Genomic DNA, 27,785 nt, shown 5'->3' with positions numbered 1-27,785 from the left:
TACCAGCAGGAATATGTTCGTTTGGGCAATGCCCAGGCAAAAGGGCCACGCTCATTCCTCCATGTTCAGGCACAAGTGAATCTTCACCACTTCCTCCTCTATTGACAGGGGACAAAAGAGGGCCTGGGGAACTTGTGAGGGAAGGGGCTGAGGAAGGTGAAGGAGCGGACAAACCTTGAGTCTTTTGCCCCTGCCTAGAAATGCCACAAAGCATCCCCTGAACTCAATAGAAAGTCTATTATAGGGCCCCACCACCCTATTTTCACCTGTAGGATAGTTTCCATGTGGTGTGAGGTCTTTCAAAGGGGTCATACATTCCAGAGATCACATAATGGCCGTAAGTTCAAACTCTCTGGTCCCTCTGCCAAAACAGTCTTTTTCACAGTCCCCTCTGGAAGTTAGGTTAGGGGATCACCTCCCACACTACTTCAATGGCATTCCTCACAGGCTCCTGGTCCCATTCCTGTGGGAAGAGGTAATTTCTCCTGTGATGTGATTAACCTCATCACTCCCTAGGCCAATGAAGAGATCAAGTAGGTCAGTAGTTGCCAGTGGTGTCCTAAAACTCTCCCTCTAGCTGGCCAAGGTTTTTGTTTTTGAGACAGTCTCACTCTGTTACCCTAGATAGAGTGCTGTGGCGTCATAGCACACAGCAACCTCAAACTTCTGGGTGCAACTGATCCTCTTGCCTCAGCATCCCAAGTAGCTGGAACTACAGGTGCCCGCCACAACACTCAGCTAATTTTTCCTATTTTTAGTAAAGATGGGGTCTCACTCTTGCTGAGGCTGGTCTCAAACTCCTAAGCTTAAGCAATCCGGCCTCCCAGTGTGCTAGGATAACAGGTGTGAACCACTGCGCCCAGCCCTGGCCACAGTTTTGTCTTTGCAACCTTAGAGAACAGGCCTAAATTCTCTTCTCTGGAAGGACTCCCTGAAGACAGGGATCACAATCTATGTTCCGTTTCTGACTCAGCCAAGAAGGCTTGTCAAAAGATGTGGGGATCCTCCCAAATCCCATCATTAGCTCACAAATAAATAGCCCTAGGGAAACAGGGCTGAGACTGAAGCAATGGCCACAGTCGGGGTAGGAGTATGGTTTTTCACCAGTGTATGTACCCGGTGGTGCTTAACCAGATCTGAGCCACGTCGGAAGTTTTTGTCACACTCTGGACAACTGTAAGGCTGGTCAACTGCCTGGCTGCTTTGGTGGTGAATGAGGTCAGGGAGGCAGGCTACTGTCAGCCCTCAGTTGCAGCACTCGAGCGAAGGCTTTGGAGATTGCAGGAAGGTTGGTCTTGGCAAAGTCTCCTTCCTTTCCAGGGCCAGAGCCTGGCTTACATAGGTACTGCAAACACAGCAGCATTTCCCGTGCGGCTGTCTGCCCCCACCACACTGGGAAGGGCCGCTCAGGCGGAAAAACCTCACAATCCCGAGGCGACCTAGGGCTTCCCCGGGATCCTAATGTCCCTCTCTCCTGCCGCTTTGCCCAGTCCGGGTTCTTCTTCGCCATTTTTGGCACCGCCCGCTCCATCGCGGATGCACAGCACCCGGCTCCCTAGATGCCAGCTAATGAGCTCATAAACACAAACAGCGGGAGACACTCGCAACAAGGTCCAGCACCAGGAAACGGAAAAGATTACAAGCCAGTGCCGCGCCGCTTTGGGAGGTGAACGCGAACGTTCTTGGAAGGTTTATTTTATTTTTTTTTTTTTTGCTGTCTCAGAAGGTTTAACACTGTCATTCACCTGACCCACCAAGAGCTCCCCATTCGCGGCACTGTCAGGATTTAACACTTTCGGCCTGGTTCGGGGTTCTCTGAGTCGGTCAGCCCGGAGTTCGAGGCCTCGACCACCACTGCGGGGCAGCGAAATGAGCCTGAAGGAAGAAAGGCGTTCCCTGACAAGGATGCGCCAGAGGCAGAGCAGTACGGTGTGAAGAAGGAGACTCCTGGAAAAGAGTTGCCCATCCTTCCTAAGGTAGGCATATTAAGCTTGGTGCGGACTCCAAATCCCATCATGCACCGCACGCGCCTCCTGGGCTCCCACAATGATTAGATAAACTAACCACCACTCCCGGTGTGCCTTCTGCGACTGTGCAAGAACCACAGTTCCGGGATCCAAAACTACCACTTCCGATTCGCAGGAAAACTGCGGCGACTCTATTTAAAAAGCGTCGGAGAGGCGGATCCTAGCTACGCCCTTCTCTTCCAGTTCCGCTCCCTAGACTGCGGCGAGAAGTGGGGCGGAGCTTTAGGCCTGGGCCAAGATGGCGGCTGCGAAGCCAACCTTCACGGACTCGCTCTCGTTATGCCTCGCGCAGCTCGCGGCGGCGGCCGGGGAGGGTCTGAGTGGGGAAAAGGACTCAGCTAGCAACGAGACACCCTTGAGCCGTGCGCTGTTTGTTCTCCGCACGCGCCACATCAAAGCAGCGGGGGGAATCGAGCGCTTCCGGGCACGCGGCGGGCTCCGCCCCCTCCTGGCGCTACTAAGGCAAGCGGCTGCTGCGGGCCCCGCCCCATCCCAGGCCGGTCCTGGCCCCGCCCCCTCGTCTGACGCGTCAGATGCTGCTTCTGGTCCTACCCCTTCATCGGACTCCGCCCCCTCCGGTGGGTCGTCGGCACAGTCGCAGCCAGTGCGCCTGCGGAAGACTCTGGACTTGGCTCTTAGCATCTTAGCCAACTGCTGTACGGAAGGGGCGTGCCGAGCTGAAGTGCGCAGACTCGGAGGCATACTCCCTTTGGGTAAGTGCCCCGCCCCCATTTCCTAGAAAGATTCCACCCACATCTCCCTCTCTGGGCTGTGACATAGCTTGCAGTGAGTAGCTTTGGGATGACGCAGCGCTCTTATTTCTCAAGCCGTCATGCCCCGCGACATCACTTTTCTTGCTATATGTTACATCACAATCCTCCCAGACCAGATAATAATAATTAAAGCCATTACCTAAGTATTGGGCACTTCCCTCACGTCTGGACTAGAGTAGGCCAGAGGGTTATTTGATGACATTTTGAGATGATCCTTATACTCCAGTGAAGAGGACGCTCAGTGCCTATGTGTCTGGCCCTGTGCAAGGATCTGAAGACTTACTTAGTGGATGCTAGTTCAGAAATGGAGTTCTTTTGCAAAAGTCACCTAATCCTTCCAAGGCTAAGATTCCTTGTTAAATGGGATAATAGTAACTATCTTGCAAAATTAGAGTGGGGAGAAAATGAAATGCAAGTATAGCACCAAACTACTCTAACGTGGGCTGGGTACTCCACATTGTTAGAAACTACCACAGTAAGAACAAATCCTAGCAAAATGTAAGTTTTTCTTGTTACCAGCTAAATTGGTACCTCCTAGTGGCAATGATGTGAATATAGTTTACACATCATTGCTTTGCCCTCCATGAAATTATGCTAGGTTTGATGAAATAACTATTTTTTGGTATTAATATATTTATTCATTTTTTTTACTTTATTAATTTTTTTTTTTTTTTTTTTTGAGACAGAGCCTCAAGCTGTGGCCCTGGGTAGAGTGCTGTGGCATCACAGCTCACAGCAACCTCCAACTCCTGGGCTCAGGCAATTCTCCTGCCTCTGCCTCCCAAGTAGCTGGGACCACAGGTGCCCACCACAACGCCTGCAGTTTTTGGCCAGGCCTGGGTTTGAACCCGCCACCTCCGGCATATGGCGCTGGTGCCGCCCACGCCTGGCTATTTTTTGGTTGCAGCAGTCGTTGTTTGGCGGGCCTGGGCTGGGTTTGAACCTGCCAGCTCAGGTGTATGTGGCTGGCGCTGGGCCGGTATTAATGTATTTAAAAGTTACTTAAAATGTATCTGGATCATAATGTGTTGACAAGAGGCCTTGGCACATTAAATGACCACTATCGTTCAGTTTCTGTTTTGTGTTTTGAATAGCTCCTGAATCCATCCACTTTTCTACCCTACTTCCACCATGTTCCCAGAGGCTGTTCCCTGCATTGGGTGGTGCTCATTGCTGAGTTGTCTTAATCCATGGTCCTTTCTGGCCTGGACTATTGTGACAGGCTCTTCACCACTTCCTCAGTCCTATTCCGTTGATGCCAGGGGTCACTCTCCTTAAAACTGTTCCATGGCTTCCAGTGCCTTCACATTCAAGTCCTGACCCCTTGGCTTGACTTGAAGCCTTTTGTGAGATTATAGCACGGACACTGGGTTTTACCTCTGGGCCTTTGCAAAGACTGCTTCCAAACCAGAATTTTCTCTAATACCTCCATCCACCAACCTTCTAGCAAATAACTACCTATTTAGCCCTCTAGACCAGATTAAGTGTTAGCCTCTTCTGAAGGCCTTCTCTGACCATATTCTCAGACCATATTCTCCAGGTGATTAATGAGAGAGACATTAAAGGATAGAACCTTCATGAGCCTAAACTGTCCTTGCAGTGACCATTCTTCAGTGTGTGAAGACAGACAGCATCCAGAACCGAACAGCCCGTGCTTTGGGGAACTTAGCCATGGAACCCGAGAGTTGTGGGGACATCCACTCTGCTGGTGAGAAGGCTGTAGGGGGGTGGAGGCAGCTAGGGCTTGAGCGTCTATCCTTGCTCACCTTCTGTCTTCCCCTTTCTTCTCTTCTTCCAGGTGCTGTTCCCCTGCTTGTTGAGAGCCTGACAGCCTGCCAGGACTCACAGTGCCTGCAGAGTGTGGTGCGTGCCCTCCGCAACCTGGCAGACTCACCCCAGCATCGCCTTGCCCTAGCACAGCAGGGAGCAGTGCGGCCACTGGCTGAGCTCCTGGCTACTGCTCCAGACTCTTCACTGACCTCAGCCCTAGTCCGTGCCCTCCTGGAACTTAGCCGAGGTTGCTCCCGGGCCTGTGCTGAGCAGCTAAGTCTGGGTGGGGGATTGGGCCCACTTGTCAGCCTGGCTTCCCACCCCAAACGGGCAGTACGAGAGGCCACCATTCTAATCCTTGCCAATCTATGTGCCCAGGGCCTGGTACGCCCTGCACTAGGCAATGCTGGTGGTGTGGAAGTGCTACTAGATGAGCTCCGACGGCGTCGGGGCCCTGCAGGGGCCAGCCCAGCCTCCCAGCAGCCCCTGGTGCGGGCTGTGTGCCTCTTGTGCCGGGAGGCCATCAACCGGGCCCGGCTGCGGGATGCTGGTGGTTTGGAGCTGTTGATGGGCCTGCTGAGGGATCCTCGTGCCAGTGCCTGGCACCCTCGTGTTGTGGCCGCCCTTGTGGGCTTTCTCTATGATACTGGGGCCTTGGGCAGGCTACAGGCTCTGGGACTTGTACCTCTCCTGGCTGGGCAGCTGTGTGGTGAGGCTGGCGATGAAGAAGAAGAGGGAAGAGAAGCTGCTTCCTGGGACTTCCCTGAGGAGCGGACCCCTGAGCGGGCAGAAGCTGGAAGCTTCCGAAGCCTCAGGTAAGTCCCCATCTCAGAGCTTGATAGGGTGGGTGATGCTGTGGGGTGGAGATTTGTGTCTCTTTTGGCCATTTTCACTACCCCACCCTCTGTTCTGTCTCAGTAAGACTTTTATTGACTAGGATTCCTGATTTTCTTGTCCTTTCCTTACATGGGTACCTCCCAGTCCCCATTAAATGTACCTCCTCTTTCTGGATCTACCTTTTGGCTTGGTTCCACCCCACAACCTCTGAACTGGGCCTAGACCAGTTCATTGGGAGATAGTATGTGTACTGGTTAAGATGATACGCTCTGGAGTCCAGGTTCTTATTCTGCTACCATCACTCATAAGGAGAAACATGGGAAAGAAACTCTGACTCCTTGTGCATAACTTACATGTCCCATGGAATTGTGGTTAAGATTTGCCCCTTAGCTGGCATTAAGCATTGCTCAATAACTTCAGCCTTATTGCAAACTCTCTGACTTCATCTCCTGCTACTCTCCCTGGTGTCTAGTATATACTTACACAGCCTTCTAGCTAGGTTTTGAACAGGTTAGGTAGGTACCATCTCAGGGCCTCTGGTTGCTGTTCTCTCTACTTAGAATACCCTTCCTCGTACATTCCTCTATCTCTGGCCTCCTTCAAGTCTTTATTTCTTTTTTTTTTGTTTGTTTGTTTTGAGACGGAGTCTCAAGCTGTTGCCCTGTGTAGAGTGCTGTGGCATCACAGTTCACAGCAATCTCAAACAAACTCTTGGGCTTAAGCGATTCTCTTGCCTCAGCCTCTCAAGTAGCTGGGACTACAGGTACCTGCCACAACCCCCTGGGTATTTTGTTGTTGTTGTTGTTGTTGTTGTTACTGTTGTTTGGCAGGCCCAGGCTGGATTTGAACCCGCCAACTCCTGTGTATGTGGCAGGCACTATACCCACTGAGCTATAAGCACCAAGCCTCAAGTCTTTATTTCAATTTTGCTTTCTTAGTGGGGGCTACCATCCTCACCTTATTTAGAATTTCATCTTTCCTCTTCTTTCCCTTTTCCCCAGCTCTTTCTATTCCTTTCAGTTTTTCTTGGTTATCATTTTACACCATACTAACATAACCTATGGTTTACTGATAATGTTGTCTGCTTTTGCTCAATAGAACATCAACTCCCAGACCAAGAACTTCGTTTGTTTGACGCTTTTCCCCACCACCTAAAACGGGGCTTGGCATGTGATAGGCATCAGTGATTTCTGAAAGAGGTTTTGGTCCCCCCTCCTCATCTTCTTTTCCTCCCCTGTCCTCCCTTTATTCACCTTCCTCCTCTCCCCTGGCTTCACCTCCTTTTGCATTATGGTGCCCTTGACTCTTCTCCATTGCCTTGACTCTGGTTCATTGTCCTGTTTGTGCCCTCCACAGGTCGTGGCTGGTCTCCGAGGGCTATGCTGCTGGCCCTGGAGACCTCTCTCCAGACTGGTCTCCTGAGCATTGTCCACCACCAGAGCCAGTGGAGCCAGTCAGCCCCACCCCAGCTCCGCCCTCACCACGGACACCAAGCACACTGCGGACACCAAGCACACTGCGCACTCTGGGCCGCAGCCCTGCCACCTCCACCGAGGAGCCTTGGGGACGAGAGGGGCCTGCTCTGTTGCTTCTGTCACGCTTCTCCCAGGCTCCTGACCCAAGTGGGGCACTGGTGACCGGTCCTGCACTGTGTGGCCTACTAGCTTATGTGACCGGTGCACCTGGTCCACCAAGCCCGCGTGCTCTGCGCATCCTGGCACGCCTCACCTGCAACCCTGCTTGCCTCGAGGCATTTGTGCGCAGCTATGGTGCAGCACTGTTGCGCGCTTGGCTGGTGCTTGGTGTTGCACCAGATGACTGGCCCGCACCTCGTGCGCGGCCTATTCGCCGAAGCCAGCACCGAGAGCTAGGTAAGTCCCCTCCCCTGCCTCCCTGCCTGCATGCAGGGTCCCTCCCCCTATGCTTTCTGTGGGCCCAGAACCTCACCTTACCACTCACTTGCCCTCTCACTGCCCTCCCCAGCCCACCATCCAAACAACCCTAGTCACCTGGTGGGAAATGAGACACTCCCTTCTGCTCTACAGGCTTAGCGTGTAGGGTTCTGCTCTATCATCTGCCCAAGCTTTGGGGCACAGATGTGGCCCTGACAACCTAGAATCTTGCCTATCTACATTTCTTTGCCAGCTTTGTTCTTGGTTCTGCATTGTCCTGACTACTTTCCCCACTACCACTGGCTTGTGAACTCAGGCATTGTGTCCTCCCAGGCCCCACCACCACTTCTGGTAGTGCCGGGACTCTTTGTCTTCTGTCCCCTGACTGCAGACTGTTTTAGTCCTTGAGGGCCTAGACTTGCACCCTGACTATCCCACTCTCTGCTCTTGTCCTTGACTTCTAGTCCCTAGCCTTCTTATTCTAGCCCTCCAGGACCTGCAGTCACCCCCCTCTTCTGTGCCCAGAGGTTTTGCCCTCCTTTCTTTCAAGGTCCCAGAGTCCTATCTTTTCCATTTAACCCCAGTCTTGGACACGACTCCCAACCTGACCAGCTCTGCCCATCCCTACAGGTGAGATGCTGCTGCAGAACCTGAGTGTACAGGCCGAATCACCCTTTGGAGTAGGTGCCCTCACTCACCTGCTGCTCTCTGGGAGCCCTGAGGACCGTGTGGCCTGTGCGCTGACCCTGCCCTTCATTTGTCGGTGAGAGGGGGATGTGGGTGCTTTGCAGGGTTGTGAGAGCAGTGTTGCTGTTAGCCAGTCACACTTTTTTCCACCTCCTAAAAGACTCCCTTTTCTCCCACAGGAAGCCTTCTCTGTGGCGCCGGCTACTTCTGGACCAGGGCGGCCTCCGACTTCTACTCACAGCACTAACTCGGCCTGCTCCACACCCACTCTTCCTCTTCTTTGCTGCAGACTCCCTCTCTTGTCTGCATAGCCTGGTGTCTCCCACTGTGAGCCCAGCACTCCCACCTGTAACCCCCTTGGATCTAGACCCACCCTCCCCTTGCCTCTATAAACCTCTGCTGGGCCCATCCCCCATCCCAGCTCCTGACCTGTATTTCCTACTGGATTCAGGCCTACAGCTCCCTGCCCAGCGAGCTGCTGCCGCTACTGCCTCTCCTTTCTTCCGGGCTCTGCTATGTGGTAGCTTTGCTGAAGCCCAAATGGACTTAGTACCTCTGCGAGGCCTGTCACCCAGTGCAGCCTGGCCTATCCTGCATCATTTGCATGGCTGCCGGGGCTGTGGGGCTGCCCTGGGGCCTGTGCCCCCGCCAGGATATCCCTTGCTGGGCTCAGAGGCTGAGGAGGCACTGGAGGCTGCTGGTCGTTTCCTGCTGCCTGGGCTGGAGGAGGAGCTGGAAGAGGCTGTGGGCCGCATCTACCTGGGGCCACATGGTGGTCCAGAGTCAGTGGGTGAGGTGTTCCGCCTGGGCCGGCCCCGGCTGACTGCCTACTGTGCCCGCTGGACACTGGGGCCAGGGCAGTGCCCAAGGAAGCGGGCCCTGGCCCTGGTGGGGCTTGTGGAGGCAGCAGGTGAGGAGGCAGGACCCCTGACTGAGGCTTTACTGGCTGTGATGATGGGGAATGAGTTAGGGATAAAGGTCCCAACCTAAACTGTTGATGTCCCCTGGGAGGGGATCCAAGGATGAATTGACTATGAAGGAGACCTTCCTCAGATTGGTTAGGGAGGAGGCTGAGCAGGAGTCACCATCAAAAACCCATGAGAAGATGGAACTGGACCCCCCAGGATGATGCTGTGGACTCCTCTTGCCTGCAAGGCCTGGTCTCTCCCACTGTGAGCCCAGCTTTCCCACCTGCAAGCCCCTTGGACCTAGACCCACCCTCCCCTTGCCTCTGTGAACCTCTGCTGGGCCCAGCCCCCATCCCAGCTCCTGACCTGCACTTCCTACTGGACTCCGGCCCACAGCTCCCTGCCCAGCAAGCTGCCTCAGCTGCCACAGGATGAGGATCTGAAGACAAGGCCAGGGTCTGGTCATGGGGCTCAAGAGAGGGAGAACAGCCCAGGGCCCCATGTACCTGGCTTGGCCTAGCCCCCTGGAGTTGAGATTAAAAACTGTGGAGTTGGATCTCTCTGTTGTATGGTGTCTGTTTATTTTCCTGTTTTAGTACCCTACCCCTTCACCCACCAAGCAGAGTCTTATCTGTCTCTGGGCCAGATAAGTTCACCCTCAGCATTTAAGTGTTTAAAAAATAATTGACTGGTTGTTCCTGGAGCCCTGGGATAGAGTGGAAGTTCCCAGGCTTCTTTCTAGGTTTGGTTTTGAGCCCGAGGGAAAGTCATCTTCCTGCTCACAGGCCTCATTGCTCTGACAATACCCAACTGGACACACAGACCTTGGTCAGGGCTGAGAGGGTTGCTGTGAGTATGGGGGATATGTGTAGAAGGCCTGAGCATTACTATTTCCTGACAGTCCTTTGCCCATCTTGGGCCTTCAGTTTCTGGGTTCATTTTCATCTCTTGGGTCATGTGTCTTACTGCTGTCCACGTGAGGAAAGACCTGCTGTGTTCCCTGCATCTCAGAAGCCCTGCATCTCAGAAGTCTTAATCATGCCCAGAAAGAGCCAAAGCATTTAGGTATCATTCATTTAAGGGAGGGCTCACATTGCTTTTATCTCCAGCCTGTGTCTCTTATCACCTGGCTTGCAGATCTTTGATCACTCAGGTGGCAGCCTGACTTTGAGACAAGTGTTGGACTCAGCCTGCCAAGGTCTACTTCTGGGGAGCTAAGCTTGGCATTTGCTGTTTTAGGGATTCTATGGGTGTTCATCTAGTTCTCTGGTTCTCAGGCTATGCAGTAAAGCCAAGCAGAAAGCTTTTAAAAAATAACTGATGCCTGGGCTCTTTCTGATTGAATTGGACTGTACGGTGTCTTGGGCATCAGTATTTTTAAAAAGCTACCATGGTGATTCTGATTTGCTCCTGGCTTGTGACCCACAGTCCAGTGCTCAGATCTGTCCATGAGCATGGCTATGGTACTGTTGTGTCGGTCCATACCTGTTTTAGTGTCTCATTTCCACCTTGATCTTTCAGGGTCTTTGTCTGAGAGAAGCCTTGTGCTACTTTGTGGCTGAGTCTATGTCCTGCTTTTTTCTTTGTGCTCATCAGATCTTGGGAAACAGCTATTTTTTTCTTGTTTTTGTTTTGTTTTTTGAGACAGCCTCATTATGTTGCCCTCAGTAGATAAGAGTGCTGTGGCATCACAACTCGCTCACAGCAACCTCTAACTCTTGGGCTTAAGCAATTCTCTTGCCTCAGCCTCCCAAGTAGCTGGGACCACAGGCACCTGCCACAACACCCAGCTATTTGTTGTTGTTGCAGTTGTCATTGTGTTTTAGCTGGCCTGGGTCGGTTTGAACCTGCCAGCTTCAGTGTATATGGCCAGCGCCCTACACACTGAGCGACGGGAGCCTCCAAGAAAGAGCTATTTTTGGGGTTTTTTGCAGTCTTTGGCTAGGGCTGGGTTTGAACTTGCCACCTCCGGTATATGGGGCTGGCGCCCTACTCCTTGAGCCACAGGCATCACCTGAAAGAGCTGTTTGTTTTGAACAGGCCTGGGTCACCTCAGTGTCATGGAAAGGCTTTGTCTTGCAGGCTGATGCAGGTCTGGCTGCCTGGGAGTCTACCTGGCCTTTGGCCTGGGTTTCAGTTTACCTGTGTCTATTTCCAAGTTTTGGATGGAAGGTCCTAGCTTAGGGGTGAGGTCACTGTGTCTGTCTCCATCTCTTGAGAGATTTCTTTGTGTGTAGTGTGTTTGTTCTTGGGATTTATGTTCATCTGTCAGGGCCTCCCGATCGAAGGTCTTTGAACTTGGGGTGTGACTGAAAACTTAGAAAATCATGTTTGCCCCCAATCCAAAAATTCTACCTGGGACAAGTCTCTCAGGAATGGCCTGTGTGGGAGGGAGGCTCTGTCTAGGACTCAGGTGCTGGCTTTGGGGCGGGGTGTCTGCCTGGGGTTCTACCTCTTGGTTTGGAGGAGCCACTTCTCTGGCTCTGGCTCTGGCTCTGACTGCCTGCAGCTCCCTACAGCTGAGGCCAAGGCTGGGGTGTGGCCGCCTCCGCGGCAGGCCAGCGGGCTGGGCTCGGGTGGGCAGAGGCGCTCCCTCCCTTCCACTCCTCCACCCCGGGCTCCCCCGTTTATCACCCCCCTCATCCCCATCCTAGCGGGTCCCAGCTTCCATACATGGTCACGCCCGGACTTCCAGCTCCCGGACGTCCCCCCCGTCCCCCGCCCCCACCGGACACGGCCCCCGCCCTGCTCGCCCCGCGCCCCGCCATGGAGGACCTGGGTGAGTGGGGCCGGCATCTCCGGGTCCTCAACCCCTCACCGTTGCCTAGATCTGCTTCCCCACTGTCGCACTCCCGGCATCTCCCCCATCCTTGTCTCCTGGCTTCTGCTTCTCGTCTCTGCCCGCACCTCCTTTCCAACTCCACGTTCCTCTTCCTGCCTCTCTCTTCCTGCCTTTGCTGGGCCGGCCGCTCCCTCCCTTCTTCCTTTGCTCCGCTCCTTCATCCCTCAACACTGGGATGAAATAGGAAGTTTAGCGCGGGTGGGCTCCTGGGCTCAGGGACTCTGGTAAGGGAGGGGTTAAAGGGGCCTTGAGCTCGGGGACTGGGAAAGTAGACGGTAAAGTATGACATCAATTTTGGAGAAAAAAGCAGGCCTGCGGCGGGGTTTGGGGAAAGGAAGAGTGAGGGGGTCCTATCCCTAATTATAGGAGTAGTCAAGTCTTTGGGGCAAGGAAGAGAATAATAGATGCGCGCCAAGGTTCCGGAGAGAGACTAAGGGCTTGAAGAGTGAAGGGGCAGGAACTAGTAGGTCCTGGAAGGGAAAGGGTTCAAAGAACCCGGATCTGGGAATGAAGTGAGGGGGTTGGGGAATGTCTTGGGCTGGAAGGAGGATCCAGGTATCTTGTTCTGTTTGCTGAGACTGGGCCTGCAAGGCTGTGCCCTTCAGGGAAGAGAAGGGCTTCCAGCATCCAGCAGTAGAGGGTGCTCCTCAGCAGGGGTAACAAGTATCGTACAGTGGAATAGAAAACCAATCACAACGCAGTTCTCAGCAAACTCGCCAATGGGGAGGTAGGGTGGGACTCAGTGGAATTTGGAAGTGGGCCAGGCTAGGCGGGGCCCGTTTTAAGTAGGAGGGCGAATTAGTGAATGTGGCCGAGAAAGCATCCAATAAGCGAGCTTGGGTGCCAGGCATACGGCCAATTGAGGAATTTGGAGTGGAGCCAGATTTGGCTTGAGTCCGTTTTTACTGCATCAGGGAAGATGGGGAGAATGAATCAGGCGGCTGCGGTTTGTACTTGACTCCCAGGATGAGACATTTGGGATGTTCTGGTCATAAATATTCCACGCTACCCTTCCACTTCTCTGCCTTGGTTTGGCCCTGTGTTTCCTTCTGATTCTTGACCTCTGCTAGTAATATAGGCTTTTGTCCTTCTTATATATTGTCCATTTGCTCTTAAACTCCAATCCCTTAAGGCCCTGTCGCTGCCCTGTGACCCCTCAATCTCTCACCCCTACGGCCCCTCCCTACAGATGCCCTGCTCTCTGACCTGGAGACCACCACCTCACACATGCCAAGGTCAGGGGCTCCAAAAGAGCACCCCCCAGAGCCACTCACACCTTCCCCACCCTATGGCCATCAGCCACAGGTGAGATCAGATGCTGGGACTGGAGCAACTACTAGGGCCTGGCTGGGCTCAGGCTAGGGGAATTTGGGCCTGAGTGTAGCGAAGTGCAGGCCATTTATCCCATACATGCATCTCCTCTCTGTAGACAGGGTCTGGGGAGTCTCCAGGAGCTTCCGGGGACAAGGACCATCTGTACAGGTGAGAGGCCTGGGAACTATGGGATAGGGAAGCCAACTGAGGCTAAGGTGAGAAGGCTTGGGTTCCCCACCCATGAAACGAGGCGCCCATTCTGTTTTCTAGTACCGTATGCAAGCCTCGGTCCCCAAAACCTGCAGCCCCTGCGGCGCCTCCATTCTCTTCTTCCAGTGGTGTCTTGGGTACTGGGCTCTGTGAGCTAGACCGGTTGCTTCAGGAACTTAATGCCACCCAGTTCAACATAACAGGTACCAGGGTTACTGCGGCAGGCTTTGATGGGAGGTGAGCAGGGAAGGGCAGAGCAGAGACTAGAGGGAATATACTTCTCAAGGGACTTAGAGCCTTAACTGGGAGAGTAGGTCGAGTATCACCCTATGGCCAATATACTTTCTCCTCTCTCCAGATGAAATCATGTCTCAGTTCCCATCTAGCAAGGTGGCTTCAGGAGAGCAGAAGGAGGAGCAATCTGAAGATAAGAAAAGACCCAGCCTGTGAGTTTGGCATAGTTGGCAGGGCTGGGAGCAAGGTGATGGGCCTTGGACATTTGAGTTACTAGAGGGAGCATTACTCTGGGAGACTCTGAGATGATACAAACTGTGTTCTTCACAGCCCTTCCAGCCCATCTCCTGTCCTCCCAAAGGCTTCGGCCACCTCAGCCACTCTGGAGCTGGACAGACTGATGGCCTCACTCTCTGACTTCCGCGTCCAGAACCACGTGAGTCAGGCAGAATTTGGGTTGGTGTCAGTTTGTGGCTCCCTAACACATTCTAGACCCTGCCACACCTGCTGCCTTGCTGGTCAACCCTCATGTCCTCCTCACTGTAGCTTCCAGCCTCTGGATCAACCCAGCCACCAGTGGCAAGCTCAATGAATGAGGACTCCCCATCCCCACCAGAGCCAACTAGCAAGGGCAGCCTAGACACCATGCTGGGGCTGCTGCAGTCCGACCTCAGCCGCCGTGGTGTTCCCACTCAGGCCAAGGGTCTCTGTGGCTCCTGCAATAAACCTATTGCTGGGCAAGTAAGTAGAGCCCTATGAGAGGGGAGGAACAGACCCATAGACCCATCTTTACTGAGAGCCAGGCTTTGTGCTGTTCTTTTAATAAATAACAGGCTTATTCTTTTAATAAATAACTATATGAAGTGGGTATTACGGATACTCATATTTTATGGATAAAGAACTGAAAGTTCTGGGCAGCACCTGTGGCTCAAGGAGTACATTTTCCTGGGCTCCTAAAAGTATTGTGAGCCCTGCATCATGAATAAGTAAGTCAACCCCGGAGCAAACCGGGTTGAATCTCTTACCACTTACAGGCTGCATGGTCTTGAATGTTAAGTTCTTCACCCTGATTTCTCAGAGAGAAGACTTGAAAAATATCATGTAAATTTTAGCTCACTAAAGGCCATTCTGACCAAATCCTCACCACTGCCCCACTCCCACGCAATTGTCAGGTGGTGACAGCTCTAGGTCGCGCCTGGCACCCTGAGCACTTCGTTTGTGGTGGCTGTTCAACGGCCTTGGGAGGCAGCAGCTTCTTTGAGAAGGATGGAGCCCCCTTCTGCCCCGAATGCTACTTTGAGCGCTTTTCACCAAGATGTGGCTTCTGCAACCAACCCATCCGACACGTGAGCCCCACAAATCCCACCTCTGTCTCACCCAGAGATAAGATGGGATGGCCCTCATCCCCATTGGTCGCCCCCCCACCCCGCATTCCCCATCTCAAGCCCCAACCCTACCCTTCAGCAATGTCCACGGTCCCTTGGACTCCCACTGTCCCTCTTTGATTCCCACATTCCTTGTTAGATTTTCTGCCCCCTGGACTCTGTCTCAGCCCAGCCCAAACAGCTTCCGAGCAGGAGAGGGAGGGAAGAAGGGATGGAGGGTCACACTGAGTGTCCCCTTTCACTCCCTGCAGAAGATGGTTACCGCTTTGGGCACTCACTGGCATCCAGAGCATTTCTGCTGCGTCAGTTGCGGGGAGCCTTTCGGAGAAGAGGGTGAGCTGGACTCCCGCTTTAAAAGCCTCACGTCTGGCCGGGCGTGGTGGCTCATGCCTATAATCCTAGCACTCTGGGAGGCCGAGGCGGGTGATGGCCTGAGCTCAGAGACGAACCTGAGCAAGAGCGAGACTAAAAATAACTACTAAAAATAGTTAAATTAGCCGGGCATGGTGGTGCATGCCTGTAGTCCCATCTACTCGGGAGGCTGAGGCAAGATCATCGCTTGAGCCAAAGAGTTGGAGGTTGCTGTGAGCTGTGACACCATAGCACTCTACACAGGGCGACAGAATGAGACTCTGTCTAAAAAAAACAAATAGGGGTGGCTCCTGTAGCTCAAAGGAGTAGGGCGCCAGCCCCATATACCAGAGGTGGCGGTTTCAAACCCAGCCCTGGCCAAAAAATTGCAAAAAAAAAACAAAAAAAAAACCCAAACAAAAAAACCGCTGCAGGTCTGTTTGTCTTCTCGCCCCTCCAACCCCTCCAACCTCCTGAGAGCTTGAGCCCATGATTTTTCTCCTTTTCTCCTCAAGCCCTATCCTCTCTCACAAATGAGTTCATCCCATCCTATCCTGCTCTGGCCCGGCGCCAGACTCTGCCTCTCCCGGGCCCCACAGTCTCAGATCCTGTGGGTCCCCGGCCCCGTTCGCATCCTTTTCTTTCGGCCCACTCCTCCTTGCTCCTAGGTTTCCACGAACGCGACGGCCGCCCCTACTGCCGCCGAGACTTCCTGCAGCTGTTCGCCCCGCGCTGCCAGGGCTGCCAGGGCCCCATTCTGGATAACTACATCTCGGCGCTCAGCGCTCTCTGGCACCCAGATTGCTTCGTGTGCAGGGTGCGCGGCGGTGAGGGGGCGAGGTCTTGGAGGGCTGGGGACCCTGGAGGCGGGATTATGCGCCCGGGTGGGGAGAGTTTTCCCGACGGGGTCCTTCCGGAGGCGACGCTTCGCGTCTAGGGCGGGGCCATTAGAGTCGCAGTGCGTTAGTTATTCCGCCAGTGACTCGCGTTATTTGGTCGGGCTTTGGCCGCTGACCTACTTGTTCGCGGCTCCCTTCCCCAGGAATGCTTTGCACCCTTCTCTGGAGGCAGCTTTTTCGAGCACGAGGGCCGCCCGCTATGCGAGAACCATTTCCACGCGCGGCGCGGTTCTCTGTGCGCTACGTGTGGTCTCCCAGTGACCGGCCGCTGCGTGTCGGCCCTGGGCCGCCGCTTCCACCCAGATCACTTCACCTGCACCTTCTGCCTGCGCCCGCTCACCAAGGGCTCCTTCCAGGAGCGCGCCGGCAAGCCTTACTGCCAGCCGTGCTTCTTTAAGCTCTTCGGCTGAGCGCCGTCCCCATCGCCCTTCCGGGAGGCCGGTTCCCCAAACACTTTGCCTTTCGGGAAAAGGCCGCGTCCTCCAGACCCCGCGGTCTTGCTCTTGGAGGTTGGGGCTACCCCCAACCCCGTTTGGTGAGGCCCCATTCACTGGAGAGACCCACCTCTAAGGTACAATTTGTTCTCAGGGGTCAAGTTCAGAAAAGGCCCAAACAATTCTAAACCCACACACCCCAAAAGCGGATCGTACACTGAATCAAGAGATCCCGCATAAATCCTTCACTCTAGTCCCGCCCTTGAGGGAGCCCCCTGAGTGGAATAGGGTCCTTGCAATTCTGACTAAGCAGAGGTCAGGCAAGGACATCCCTGCTCCCTGCCCCCTCACTGTTTGGTGCACTTTTTTCTATCTACATAAACACACATTCCACATCTCACTGGTGGTGTCTCTTGTCTTCTGACGTCCCGCCCCTTGTGCTGACTCTGTCCTTGGAAGTCTGTAGGCCACCAGTGGTCCCTGTCGATGGAGTCCTGTCCATGGAGCCTTGTCGCTGGAGTGGGACTTACAGACTCAGCCATCGCAAGTGGTCTCTCCTGTACTTCAAGTATCAGATGAATCCGAGACTGGAAAGGGCAGTGACCTGTGCCGGATTGTGCAGATAGAAGCACAGCCATGACAAGGGCTCAAACTGGGACTCCATGGAACCTTCTGGCTCCCATTATTCCCTTCCTCCTCAGCTCCTTATATTCTTAAAATAAGTGCCCTCATCTCCTGCCCTGCTTTTGTTTAGTTCTTCATTTTTTCCTCCTTACAGGATCTTTAGAGATGGGTCCCCATCTACAAGTGCCAATTTATGTCCACCCTTTGGATCTGGGCACTAAGGTACCCAGTTTCTCTCCTACTAGTATTAACCTACAACATCTCTAGTCACCTGCAGCTTTCGTGGAGTCATGGCCCAGTTTAACCCTTTCTCCCCCACCCTCAAATATCCACATCAAAGCTGGCCAGCCAGCACATTGGAGAGTTATTATTTACTTTCACTGGTAGTTTCACCAGTCTCTGCTTGAGACTTCCTGCCCAGGTGGTGCTGGGTCCACAGATTAGTCAGGACTAAGCAGTCACTTCCTCTGGAGAGCCCCAGGCTGGCCAAGAAGACAGATACTTAGAGGATGACACTTGGGGTGGCCAGGGCAGTGACTGAGGGAAGCACCGGCAGCTGGAAGAGCCAAAGGAGGCTTCTAACTCAGGGCAGTAGTCAAGGAAGTCTTCCTGGGGGAGGTGACACCTGAGCTAAGTCCTAGCAGAGACGGGTGGAATCAGGGTTTCCAGGTGTGGAGAAGCTCAGGTTCCCTCTAAGTCCCCAAGTCCCAGGGGCGATTTTGAGTCCCAGAACCTTCACCTTGGACCCTGTAGTTCCCTAAGGAAGGGGCCTGGGTCCCTGTGTCCTGACTCAAGGGGCTTTTGGTGCTGGAGGCCTTTCCGCTCATCAGGAAGAGCTAGTAGGCAAGGAGAGCATGTGAGGGCAAGAGACAAAGGTGAGGTGTCCTCAGCCCAGGCCTCTGACAGACCCCTAGATCTTTTCCTTTTGAAGGCTGTGCTCCCTTGGTCTTCCCAGATCTCTTGCTCTTCCCCTTCCACACGTTCTGCCTGGGGAATGCTGTTTATGCCCTGGCCACTTGTAATCTTGACCCATTTATTCACCAAGTGTTTATTGAGCACTTATTATGCTAGGCTCTGGGGAGGCAAAGGGGAACCAAGCAGATACCCTTCTTGCCCCCAGGGAGCTAAAGTAGTATAGAGAAGTAGATGACAAACCAGTACACAGTGACAAGCATGATGAAGGAATGGGGCCTTCCCCAACCACCTAGGTATAAAGCCAACCTTTCCCCTGGTTTCTACCTCATGGCACCCCCCCCCAATTCCTTCGCAGCCCTTATCACTATTATAAATAGGTGTTTATTTATTTATTTTTGAGACAGAGTCTCAAGTTGTCGCCCTGGGTAAAATGCCATGGCATCACAGCTCACAGCAACCTCCAACTCCTGGGCTCAAGCGATTCTGCTGCCTCCTTCTCCCAAGTAGCTGAGACTATAGATGCCCGGCTATTTTTTGGTTGCAGCCGTCATTGTTGCTTGGCAGCCCGGGCTGGATTTGAACCTGCCAGCTCAGGTGTATGTGGCTGGTGCCTTAGCCACTTGAGCCACAGGCGCTGAGCCTAGGTGTTTATTTATTGATTGCTTATGTCTGATTCTGAAACTGAGAGCAGGCAAATGGTGTCCATGTAAAGCAAGTGTTCAACAAATGTTTGTTAAGGCAGGAGAAGAACAAGGCAGAAAGGAAAGGAGAAAAAGTGAGAAGGAAAAAATAGAGAACTAAGAGAAGGTGGGAAAAGGACTACTTTAACCAGGTAGTTAGAAAAGGCCTCTGTGAAAATGTAGTGTCTAAGCTGGGACTTGAAGGTTGCAGCCAGGCAAACAGCCTGAGAAGAGCATTCCTGGCAGAGGAAAGAGCAAGCGCAAAGGCCAGTGGGTAGGAAAGAGTTCGACATAATGGGAGAAAGGAAAGGCAGCCGGTGTGGCTGGATTAGAGCAAGAAATGGGGAGAGTAGAAGGAAATGAGGTCAAAGAGGAAATAGACAACACATCCTGATGGGCTTTGTAGGCCATGGTGAGGGATTTTATTTTAAGTGCCTGAAACTCAAATGTATCCTCTGACACTTGTTCCTGGATTTCTCTCAGGCACTTCAAATTCATCATCCCCTGAAGCAGACACCTTTCCATATCCACTTGACCCACCTAGGAAGTCATACACAGACAGTTCCTAGACACCCAGACTCCCCAGCTGCTTCCAGAGTATATTGTCTGAGAGTACTCTCTGGAGATGAGGGGTGTGCTCCATGTACTTGGCAGGTCTGAGATGCGTGTGAGTTTCTGCAACTTTCAACCAGTGAGAAACAGGAATTGGTGCATAGATACACCAACTTCCTGGCCCCTTACGGTCATTTCTATGGTGTGTTCTTTATAGGTCAAAGGGGTCCTCACTGGGATTCAGTTTGTAACCTGTTCAACAGCATACACTTTATCGGCTTCTCTCCTTTATTTTTGGTCTCACTTCCTTTTTCCTGGACACTCTTTACTGGGATCACTTCCCCCGTAAAGTTCTTGTACCCAAATTCTTGACTCAGCGTCTGCTTTTGAAGGAGCCCAAACTAATGTACTCTTTAAACAAAACTTGTCATTTTCTCCTAAAATATTTTTCTGTTATCCATCTCTGGGATGACTGCAGCTGCCATAATCAGACTGTTCCCCAACATTCAAGTCTGGTCAATTCTTCTAGATAAGCAGATTTAAAGATATTAACCACCCCCCTCATTTCGCTCCTTTTTTTTTTGAGACAGAGTCTCACTATGTCATCCTTGGTAGAATGCCGTGGTGTCACAGCTCACACCAACCTCAACCTCTTGGGCTTAAGCAACTCTTTTGCCTCAGCCTCCCAAGTAGCTGGGACTACAGGCGCCCACCAAAACGCCCAGTTATTTTTTGTTGCAGTTGTCACTGTTGTTTAGCTGGCCTAGGCCGGTTTCAAACCCGCCAGCCTTGGTGCATGTGGCCCTCACCATAACCACTGTGCTATGGGCGCTGAGCCATCCCTCTCATTTCTTGTGTCTGGCCCTGGGCTGAGCAGTGGGACTCCAGAGATGAATCAGATTAGTTTCAGCTCTTAAGGAGTCTCTAGTCTGTTTAGGAGACAGATCTGGACCCAAACAAGGATTACACAGTGTGCTCAGAACTGTATCAGAAAAGCCAGAGAAGTCTTTCTTAAAGAGATGACATAGGTTGGGCACTGAAGGCTGAGTAGGAGTTGGGGTACTGAAGGGTGAGGAGGAGTTAGCCATTTATTTTATTATTATTTTTTTTTTTTAGAGGCAGAGTCTCACTTTGTCACCCTTGGTAGAGTGCTGTGGCGTCACAGCTGGCAACCTCCTGCTCTTGGGCTTAGGTGATTCTCTTGCCTCAGCCTCCCAAGTAGCTGGGACTACAGGCACCCGCCATATGCCTGGCTATTTTTTTGTTGCGGTTTGGCAGGGGCCAGCGCCCTACTAGCTGAGCCACAGACGCCGCCCAGGAGTTAGCCATTTAGGAGGCAGGGAGGCAATCTAAACAGAAGGTACAGTTTATGCAAAAGGTTGAAGGGGAAAAAGAAGGAAAAAGAAACTATCTAGGCTGGGTAGGTTAAAGGAATGGGATAGGAAATGTGATTTTACTCTAGAGTTGGTATGGCGAAACAAGGAAAAGGTTGAGCTGAAGTCAGGACATGGCAGAGTTTGGAAATCAGGCTGAAGAGATTGTAATTCCTTCTGAGTATGATGGGGAGCTATGGAGGATTTCTGAGGAAAGGAGTGACACCGTCAGATTTGGATTTGAAAATGATTTCTTTGGATTAGTCAAAATCAGGAGACTGGCTCTGCTAGGTAGAGGCTGAAATTATGCATTTTTAGGGAATGAAAGAGGTGATTTTGAGCCCAGGACACTGGGAAGAGGGTGGAGGCTAAGGCCTAGGAAGGAGTGCTCCTGAACTTGAAAGGGCCCAGCTCCCCACGACCAGCCTTCGGCCTTGATATGACCTGATTCAGCTAAACAAAGCTGGGGAGGGGGGATGAGACCTGGGGGACTTGTCGGCTCACTGCCCCTGAGGTAACCATTAATCCTTCTCCTGGGGGAGTCCAGGGGCTAGTCCCTCAAGGGGCAGATCCTGGGCAGAATGGAGGAACACACGGAGGCAGGCTTGGCACCAGAGCCAGGAGACCAGAGGGTCCTAATCGACAATCCTGCTGACATCCTAGTCATTGCCGCTTATTTCCTGCTGGTCATTGGTGTTGGTTTGTGGGTGAGAAACTGAGGGGGTCCCGCTGGGCTTTTGGGGTCTGGAGGAAAAGTCTCAGTCTGCCTAGGTGGGGGAAGGATGCCTGATCTGCCTGCCTGAGAGCGAAGTGCAGGGCTCTGGGTGGGGTACAAGCAGGTCTTTTGAGAACCTCCGGAAGGCCCAGCCAACCTTCATTCCATGTCTTCCCACCTTGGATTGTGCTAGGTAAAGGGGTCAATGGATTTTGTTGGAGTCAGCATTCTGAGGTCTCAGCTCCCATGTCCACATCATGCCTGACCACCAGCCCACATCCAAGGTCTTCAGGAAAGTCAGGGCAAATCCAGCCCCAATAAGACTTGGATACCCAGATATTAGGATTAGGGGTCTGGGTGGATGGGAGGAAGTGGGGGTGGGGGTGCGAACAATCAGGGGAACTGAGTGCTGATTAATCTTCAGCCTGACACAAGGATAAAGAATGTGTTGAGGAGGTTAATGAGGTCCAAAGAGGTGCCCCAAACCCAGGTCTCCCTCTACTTCTATCCCCCAGTCTATGTGCAGAACCAATAGAGGCACTGTCGGTGGCTACTTCTTGGCAGGACGAAGCATGATGTGGTGGCCGGTGAGAGGCCCTGGACCATGGAGTGGGAGGGGGCCTACAGAAGCAGCCTGCTAACTGTCCCCTCTGGCCACCCAGGTTGGGGCCTCTCTCTTCGCCAGCAACATTGGCAGTGGCCACTTTGTGGGCCTTGCAGGGACTGGTGCTGCAAGCGGCTTGGCTGTGGCTGGATTTGAGTGGAATGTGAGCCTTCCCTTTTGCTAACAGTCCAACTTCCACTGGGAACCCCTGGAAAGGTCACACCTTGGGGAAGCTCCAGGCTGGGGAGATAGAAGATTGGAGGTGGGACCTCTCAATTTGTGGATATGGTTGGGCTGGGAGTGAGAGTCACACATCCAGCGTGGAGGCACAGGGATATGTGGGATGACCACTTTCAAGGCAAGGATAGGTCCTGCTACTGACTTGCCATGAAAGCCTATACCAGCCATTCCCCTCTATGGCTTGATTTATACCTCTCTGAAGCAGGGTGAGCCTCAAAGACAGAGAAACACCTGTTCTGATGCTCTCCAGCGCTTTGGAATAGGAGGATCTCTGGCAATGGGAAGAAGAGACAAAGCTCTGGGACTGAGGCTTACCATGGAGGGTTGGGGATTTCAGAGCTTTGAGCTCAGAGCTTCCTGGAGGAGACTGGGCTTTGAGGCACAAAAGATTTGGGTTGGGTGAAGAGAAGAGGAGAATTACCCAGGCAGAGGCTGGGGTCAGTCTGAGGAGTCTGTGCTTGGGTTCATATGCCAGAGAGGGGGTAGGGGAACATAGGGACCATCTTAGGAGGGACTGGCAAGGGGTGATGGCCTAGGAGGCAAGGAGGCCTCCAGTTATGGTCACTGGAGGGTGTTGACTCTATTCCTTAATGATGAGGGCCATTGACTGCAGTTGTCTTTCAGGTCCCAGGTGTGACCCTTCTCAGGGCCACTCGCCTTGGGACATTGGTGAAGAGAAGGTCTCTCAGACTCTTCAGGGGTGAAGGCAGGCTTATGGTAGGATCTGAGACTGTGTCGTATCCTACCCACAGGCCCTGTTTGTGGTGCTGCTACTTGGCTGGCTCTTCGCCCCGGTGTACTTGACTGCGGGGGTCATTACAATGCCACAGTACCTGCGCAAGCGCTTCGGTGGCCATCGTATCCGCCTCTACTTGTCTATGCTTTCACTTTTTCTGTACATCTTCACCAAGATCTCGGTGAGCATGCATGGCAGGCGGATTAGGGCCCTAGAAGGGCAGAGCCACTGAGTAGAAGGCTCTAGAGAGCCCTGGACAGTGCAGGAACAAGGAGAAATCACTGTAAGAATCATGATGGAGGCAGGGCCTAGAAGGAATAGGTCTCTGAGGCTGAAGCCACAGTATGTGGGACCTGGTAAGGCTAGGCCATTGAAAACTGAGGGAAGTAGGATCACGGGCAGGGGGTGAGCCTGGGTCATTGTCCTGACCCTTCGGGTCCTGACCAGCATGCTTGTGTCTTCTTCTAAGGTGGACATGTTTTCTGGGGCAGTATTCATTCAGCAGGCTTTGGGCTGGAATATCTACGCCTCTGTCATCGCGCTCCTGCTCATCACCATGATTTACACTGTGACAGGTGCCCACAGCGGGCTTAGGTTAGGGAAGGGAGGGAGCGTGGGATACGTGCTGGGAGCTGTGGGTAGGGTTTTGGGGAGCTGCCAGCTGAAAGCAGGATGCAGAGGTTTGAATGTGTGACGGGGCCCAAGGAAAAGGAATGAAGTCTTTGGAAAACAAACACTTCCTCTCTCCCTACTTTCCCTTGGATTTGGCCTGAGTGGGACTGGGGGAAAAAGAAAGATGTAGCAGCTCTTGCCCTTTTTGAACACCTGGGAGAATGGACTTGACTAGTTTCCAAGATCTCTGGTCAACTCCAGTGCAGTCAGAGGGTCCTAGGACGGGGCCTAAGGTCACATGAGGCCTACAGCAGGCGGAACCTGGTGCCAAGGTTGGTTTGCGGGGGCGGCTGCAAAAGGCATGTAACTGAGAGTTGGACCTTAGAGAATCACCTGCTCCTACACAGACTTACAAAAACACTTATGTGCTAGGGCTAGCCTGCCTATAAAATCACAAGCTGGACTGTCCATGCTGATCCAGGCCTATTGCAGGAGGGCTGGCAGCGCTGATGTACACAGATACTGTGCAGACCTTCGTCATTCTCGGGGGTTCCTTCATCCTCATGGGTTACGGTATGCGGCTCAACCAGTGGGGGAGGGTCACGGAGTTTACGAGGTGGGAGCCGGGACATGGCTCGTCTGTGCCATGGGGGACCTAAGGAGGGCCCTAGCCCTGGTACCAGGTCCCCTGACCGCCTTGTCCCCTCAGCCTTCTACGAGGTGGGCGGGTATTCGGGTCTCTTCGACAAATACATGGGGGCAATGACTTCGCTGACGGTGTCGGAGGATCCGGCCGTGGGCAACATCTCTAGTTCCTGCTATCGACCCCGGCCCGACTCCTACCACCTGCTTCGGGACCCTGTGACAGGGGACCTGCCATGGCCTTCAGTGATCCTGGGGCTTACCATCGTCTCGGGCTGGTACTGGTGCAGCGATCAGGTGCGTGGTCAGGGATTGCCCGGGTGCGAGGCTGGGGCAGAGCCACCACCGCTGCGGAAGGATCGGGCTGGGGGATGGGGAGTGAGTGGGGCGGAGAAGGGTGGAGCCTGAACCCGTCCCAGGGGCTGGATAAAAGGCGTGGTCCGAGATGGGGGGAACCTGACCCGGGCCGAGCTAAACTCGGTGGGGCCGGATCCAAGTGGAGACGTCTGAGAATGTAGCTGAATTTGGGGCACCACTGAGCCAAAAGCAGGGCACAAATTAGCGCGGAAGGTGGGGGGGGCGCGGTGGGTTGGGGCAAGGCCTGAGGGGGCTGGAGTGGCAGGACTGCAGGAAGGTAGCTGGACGCCCCTCCTCGCAGGTCATAGTGCAGCGCTGCCTGGCTGGGAAGAGCCTGACTCACATCAAGGCGGGCTGCATCCTGTGCGGCTATCTCAAGCTGCTGCCCATGTTCCTCATGGTCATGCCAGGCATGATCAGCCGCATTCTTTACCCAGGTAACGTTGGCATCCCCTCCCGGCCCATGAGTCCTGTGTCCTTCTGGACCTTTTTGTTTGCAAAGATCCAGGTGCCCACCTCCATTACCCTCCTAAGATTCAGGAATCCGGTCACCAACTCCTGCCTCCCACAGGGGGCCCAACTCTCCTCTGCTAGGATTCCCAGGCCCTATTTCAGAGATCCTAGTTCCCAGCCCAGGCCCCACCCTAGCCACACCGCAGCCTCTTTCTCACAGATGAAGTGGCGTGCGTGGTGCCTGAAGTGTGTAAGCGTGTGTGTGGCACTGAGGTGGGCTGCTCCAACATTGCCTACCCACGGCTAGTAGTGAAGCTCATGCCCAATGGTAAGTGCAGGTACTTGGGTTGGCCCTTGCCCACAGGCTCAGGGGTGCTGTGGAGACTGCTGCTGGAGGGGCCCACCCCTTGCCAAAACCACACTGGTCAGGGCCACCCTAGTGGCTCCAACCTCACAGCTCCTGTTGGCCCACAGGTCTTCGAGGACTCATGCTGGCCGTCATGTTGGCAGCACTCATGTCCTCGCTGGCCTCAATCTTTAATAGCAGCAGCACTCTTTTCACCATGGACATCTACACACGCCTGCGGCCCAGGGCAGGAGACCGGGAGCTGCTGCTAGTAGGAAGGTGCAGCCTGGCTTTCCCCCTCCACCCCATCTCCTGTCCCAGGAATCACGGGTGGGGACGTGGAGCACCTTGCAGCATTATAGGGAGAGGACACCCGGTAAGATCTGATGACTTCCCACTGCAGGCTCTGGGTGGTGTGTATCGTGGCAGTGTCAGTGGCCTGGCTACCCGTGGTGCAGGCAGCGCAGGGGGGGCAGCTCTTTGATTACATCCAGTCGGTTTCCAGCTACTTAGCACCGCCGGTGTTTGCTGTCTTCCTGTTGGCTCTGTTTGTGCCCCGTGTCAATGAGAAGGTGAGGGGTGTGTGCACACTGCCAACTTGGGGCAAGGCATGGACATCCTACGCAGGCTGACTTGTCTCCCTTGCAGGGTGCCTTTTGGGGACTGATCGGGGGCCTGCTGATGGGCCTGGCACGCCTTATTCCTGAATTCTCCTTTGGCACGGGCAGCTGTGTGCGGCCCTCGGCATGCCCAGCACTCTTCTGCAGCGTGCACTACCTCTACTTTGCCATAGTGCTCTTCCTCTGCTCCAGCCTCCTCATCCTCATAGTCTCAATGTGCACTGAACCCATCCCTCAAAAACACGTAAGTGCTGGCTGCTGGATGAGCTGGGTGCCCTAAACGAGCACCGCCTGGGCAGGAGCAGCCATCTCCACCCTCATCTGCTGGTCTGCTTCCAGGAATACCCAGTGGGGAGGACCTGCATTTCTCCCTACTGCGAGTTGATGAGAGCAGACTGGGAGTCTAGCTGGAGGCTGCATTTGCAGAGCAAGCACATTTTAAGTAACATTTATTTGAAGTGGTCTTGGGAGAGGTGGCATAAAGATTTTGATGAATTGGCAATTAAAGCCTACCAAAGCAATCCTTGCATGACCTTCTGGGCCTCAAAACCCAGGATCTGACTAGTGGCTGAGAAGGGCGGAATATCATCTTGAAAGCCCTCCAAAAAGGTCTGGTTTTGTGCTCCTTCAGTGCAGGGCTTATGATGATGGGGTGGGTGCCTACAAAACACCTGGGCCTGGAAGAATGGACAGGATGCCAAAGCAGTAGGAGGAAATTGTGTGAGCAAATACCCATGGAAGGAACACTGTGTCGGCAGGACTCTAAGACCAGAGTCTCAAGTACTACAGCGTGCGTGTAGACAGGAGACTTGAGCTGATAAAGGTGGGGGACCAATGGCTTTAAACATCAAGGTGAGGAGCTTGGGGTTTAGCCTGAGGGCAAGGGACAAATATGGAAGGTAGAATTTGTTAGAGCTGAGCCTCCTGCTAGGTGGGCAGACTGGACAGAGTGAGGTTAGTAAAAAGGCTTGTGTGCCACCATGGACAAGACACTTTAGAGCCTGGTGTGAGGGACAGTAGCCCATTTGGTCCCTGATCCCTTCCCTTCCTAGCTCCACCGCCTGGTTTTCAGTCTGCGGAACAGCAAGGAAGAACGAGAGGACCTGGATGCTGATGAGCTGGAAGGTTCATCACTTCCTGTACAGAATGGGCACGAAGAGCATGCAGTGGAGATGGAGGGTGAGACACTGTCTGAGGAGGAAGGGCTGGAGACCTGGGGCAGCCAAGTTCCTGCAAACTGACTGCAGACTCTCAATTTCTTCCAGAGTCACAATCCCCATCACCAAGCCTATTCCGCCAGTGTCTGCTCTGGTTCTGTGGAATGAGCAGGGGTGGGGTAGGTGGTCCTCCACCCCCTACCCAAAAGGAGGTGGCTGAAGCAGCCAGGCGGCTGGAGGATATCAGCGAGGATCCAATATGGGCCCGTGTGGTCAATCTCAATGCCCTGCTCATGATGACCGTGGCAGTGTTCCTCTGGGGCTTCTATGCCTAAGGTCAACTGTGTTGGACAACATGAACCACAGCAAGGGAAGGGCTTAGCCTCACAATAAGCAGGAGTGGGTAGCTTGCAGTGGTCCCCAGAAAAGAGCAAAGAGCAGGAATGGGGTCGTGGGAAGGTCCTGGTTCCCTTTTTCTCTGCCTTATTCTGCCTGGGGCCCAGTCTGTCAGGCTGGGAATCACTTCTCATAAGGGCTTAGTCAACCTGCCATAGCAACTCCCCTAAGCAAAAATAAAGCTGCCTTTCCCACATCCC

At 53.5% G+C, this 27,785-nt stretch overlaps 3 protein-coding genes across 6 annotated transcripts; all 3 read left to right on the top strand.

Moving 5' to 3' along the window:
• Window positions 1-1,398: 1,398 nt before the first annotated feature.
• ARMC5 (armadillo repeat containing 5) lies at window positions 1,399-9,450 on the top strand. The gene is made up of 7 exons (XM_053555029.1): window positions 1,399-1,976; window positions 2,143-2,740; window positions 4,401-4,508; window positions 4,599-5,385; window positions 6,764-7,278; window positions 7,930-8,062; window positions 8,166-9,450. The coding sequence occupies exons 2-7, from the start codon at window positions 2,266-2,268 to the stop codon at window positions 8,974-8,976; spliced, it is 2,829 nt and encodes a 942-aa protein (XP_053411004.1). The 5' UTR covers window positions 1,399-1,976; window positions 2,143-2,265; the 3' UTR covers window positions 8,977-9,450.
• Window positions 9,451-11,535: 2,085 nt separating this feature from the next.
• On the top strand, window positions 11,536-17,303 carry TGFB1I1 (transforming growth factor beta 1 induced transcript 1). The gene is made up of 11 exons (XM_053555082.1): window positions 11,536-11,673; window positions 12,926-13,041; window positions 13,166-13,218; window positions 13,321-13,463; window positions 13,619-13,706; window positions 13,825-13,930; window positions 14,041-14,235; window positions 14,667-14,840; window positions 15,131-15,212; window positions 15,899-16,047; window positions 16,273-17,303. The coding sequence occupies exons 1-11, from the start codon at window positions 11,568-11,570 to the stop codon at window positions 16,537-16,539; spliced, it is 1,479 nt and encodes a 492-aa protein (XP_053411057.1). The 5' UTR covers window positions 11,536-11,567; the 3' UTR covers window positions 16,540-17,303.
• Window positions 17,304-21,264: 3,961 nt separating this feature from the next.
• On the top strand, window positions 21,265-27,781 carry SLC5A2 (solute carrier family 5 member 2). 4 transcript variants are annotated; one of them, XR_008373218.1, is made up of 14 exons: window positions 21,265-21,414; window positions 21,938-22,009; window positions 22,085-22,189; window positions 23,019-23,183; window positions 23,472-23,577; window positions 24,107-24,187; window positions 24,324-24,553; window positions 24,915-25,050; window positions 25,287-25,394; window positions 25,541-25,691; window positions 25,816-25,984; window positions 26,061-26,276; window positions 26,372-27,211; window positions 27,298-27,319. XR_008373218.1 is itself a non-coding variant. In XM_053555044.1 (14 exons), the coding sequence occupies exons 1-14, from the start codon at window positions 21,289-21,291 to the stop codon at window positions 27,522-27,524; spliced, it is 2,019 nt and encodes a 672-aa protein (XP_053411019.1). In that variant the 5' UTR covers window positions 21,265-21,288; the 3' UTR covers window positions 27,525-27,781. The 4 variants fall into 4 exon arrangements, 3 of the variants coding, with proteins under 3 accessions (XP_053411019.1, XP_053411020.1, XP_053411021.1); XM_053555044.1 differs by having other exon boundaries at window positions 27,085-27,211; window positions 27,298-27,781; XM_053555045.1 differs by lacking the exon at window positions 27,298-27,319 and having other exon boundaries at window positions 26,372-27,227.
• Window positions 27,782-27,785: the final 4 nt, after the last annotated feature.

The sequence above is a fragment of the Nycticebus coucang genome, chromosome 12 (genome assembly GCF_027406575.1).
Source record: "Nycticebus coucang isolate mNycCou1 chromosome 12, mNycCou1.pri, whole genome shotgun sequence".
NCBI lineage: Eukaryota > Metazoa > Chordata > Mammalia > Primates > Lorisidae > Nycticebus > Nycticebus coucang.
Note: the sequence above shows the minus strand (reverse complement) of the source record. Positions and strands in the feature narration are given on the sequence as shown.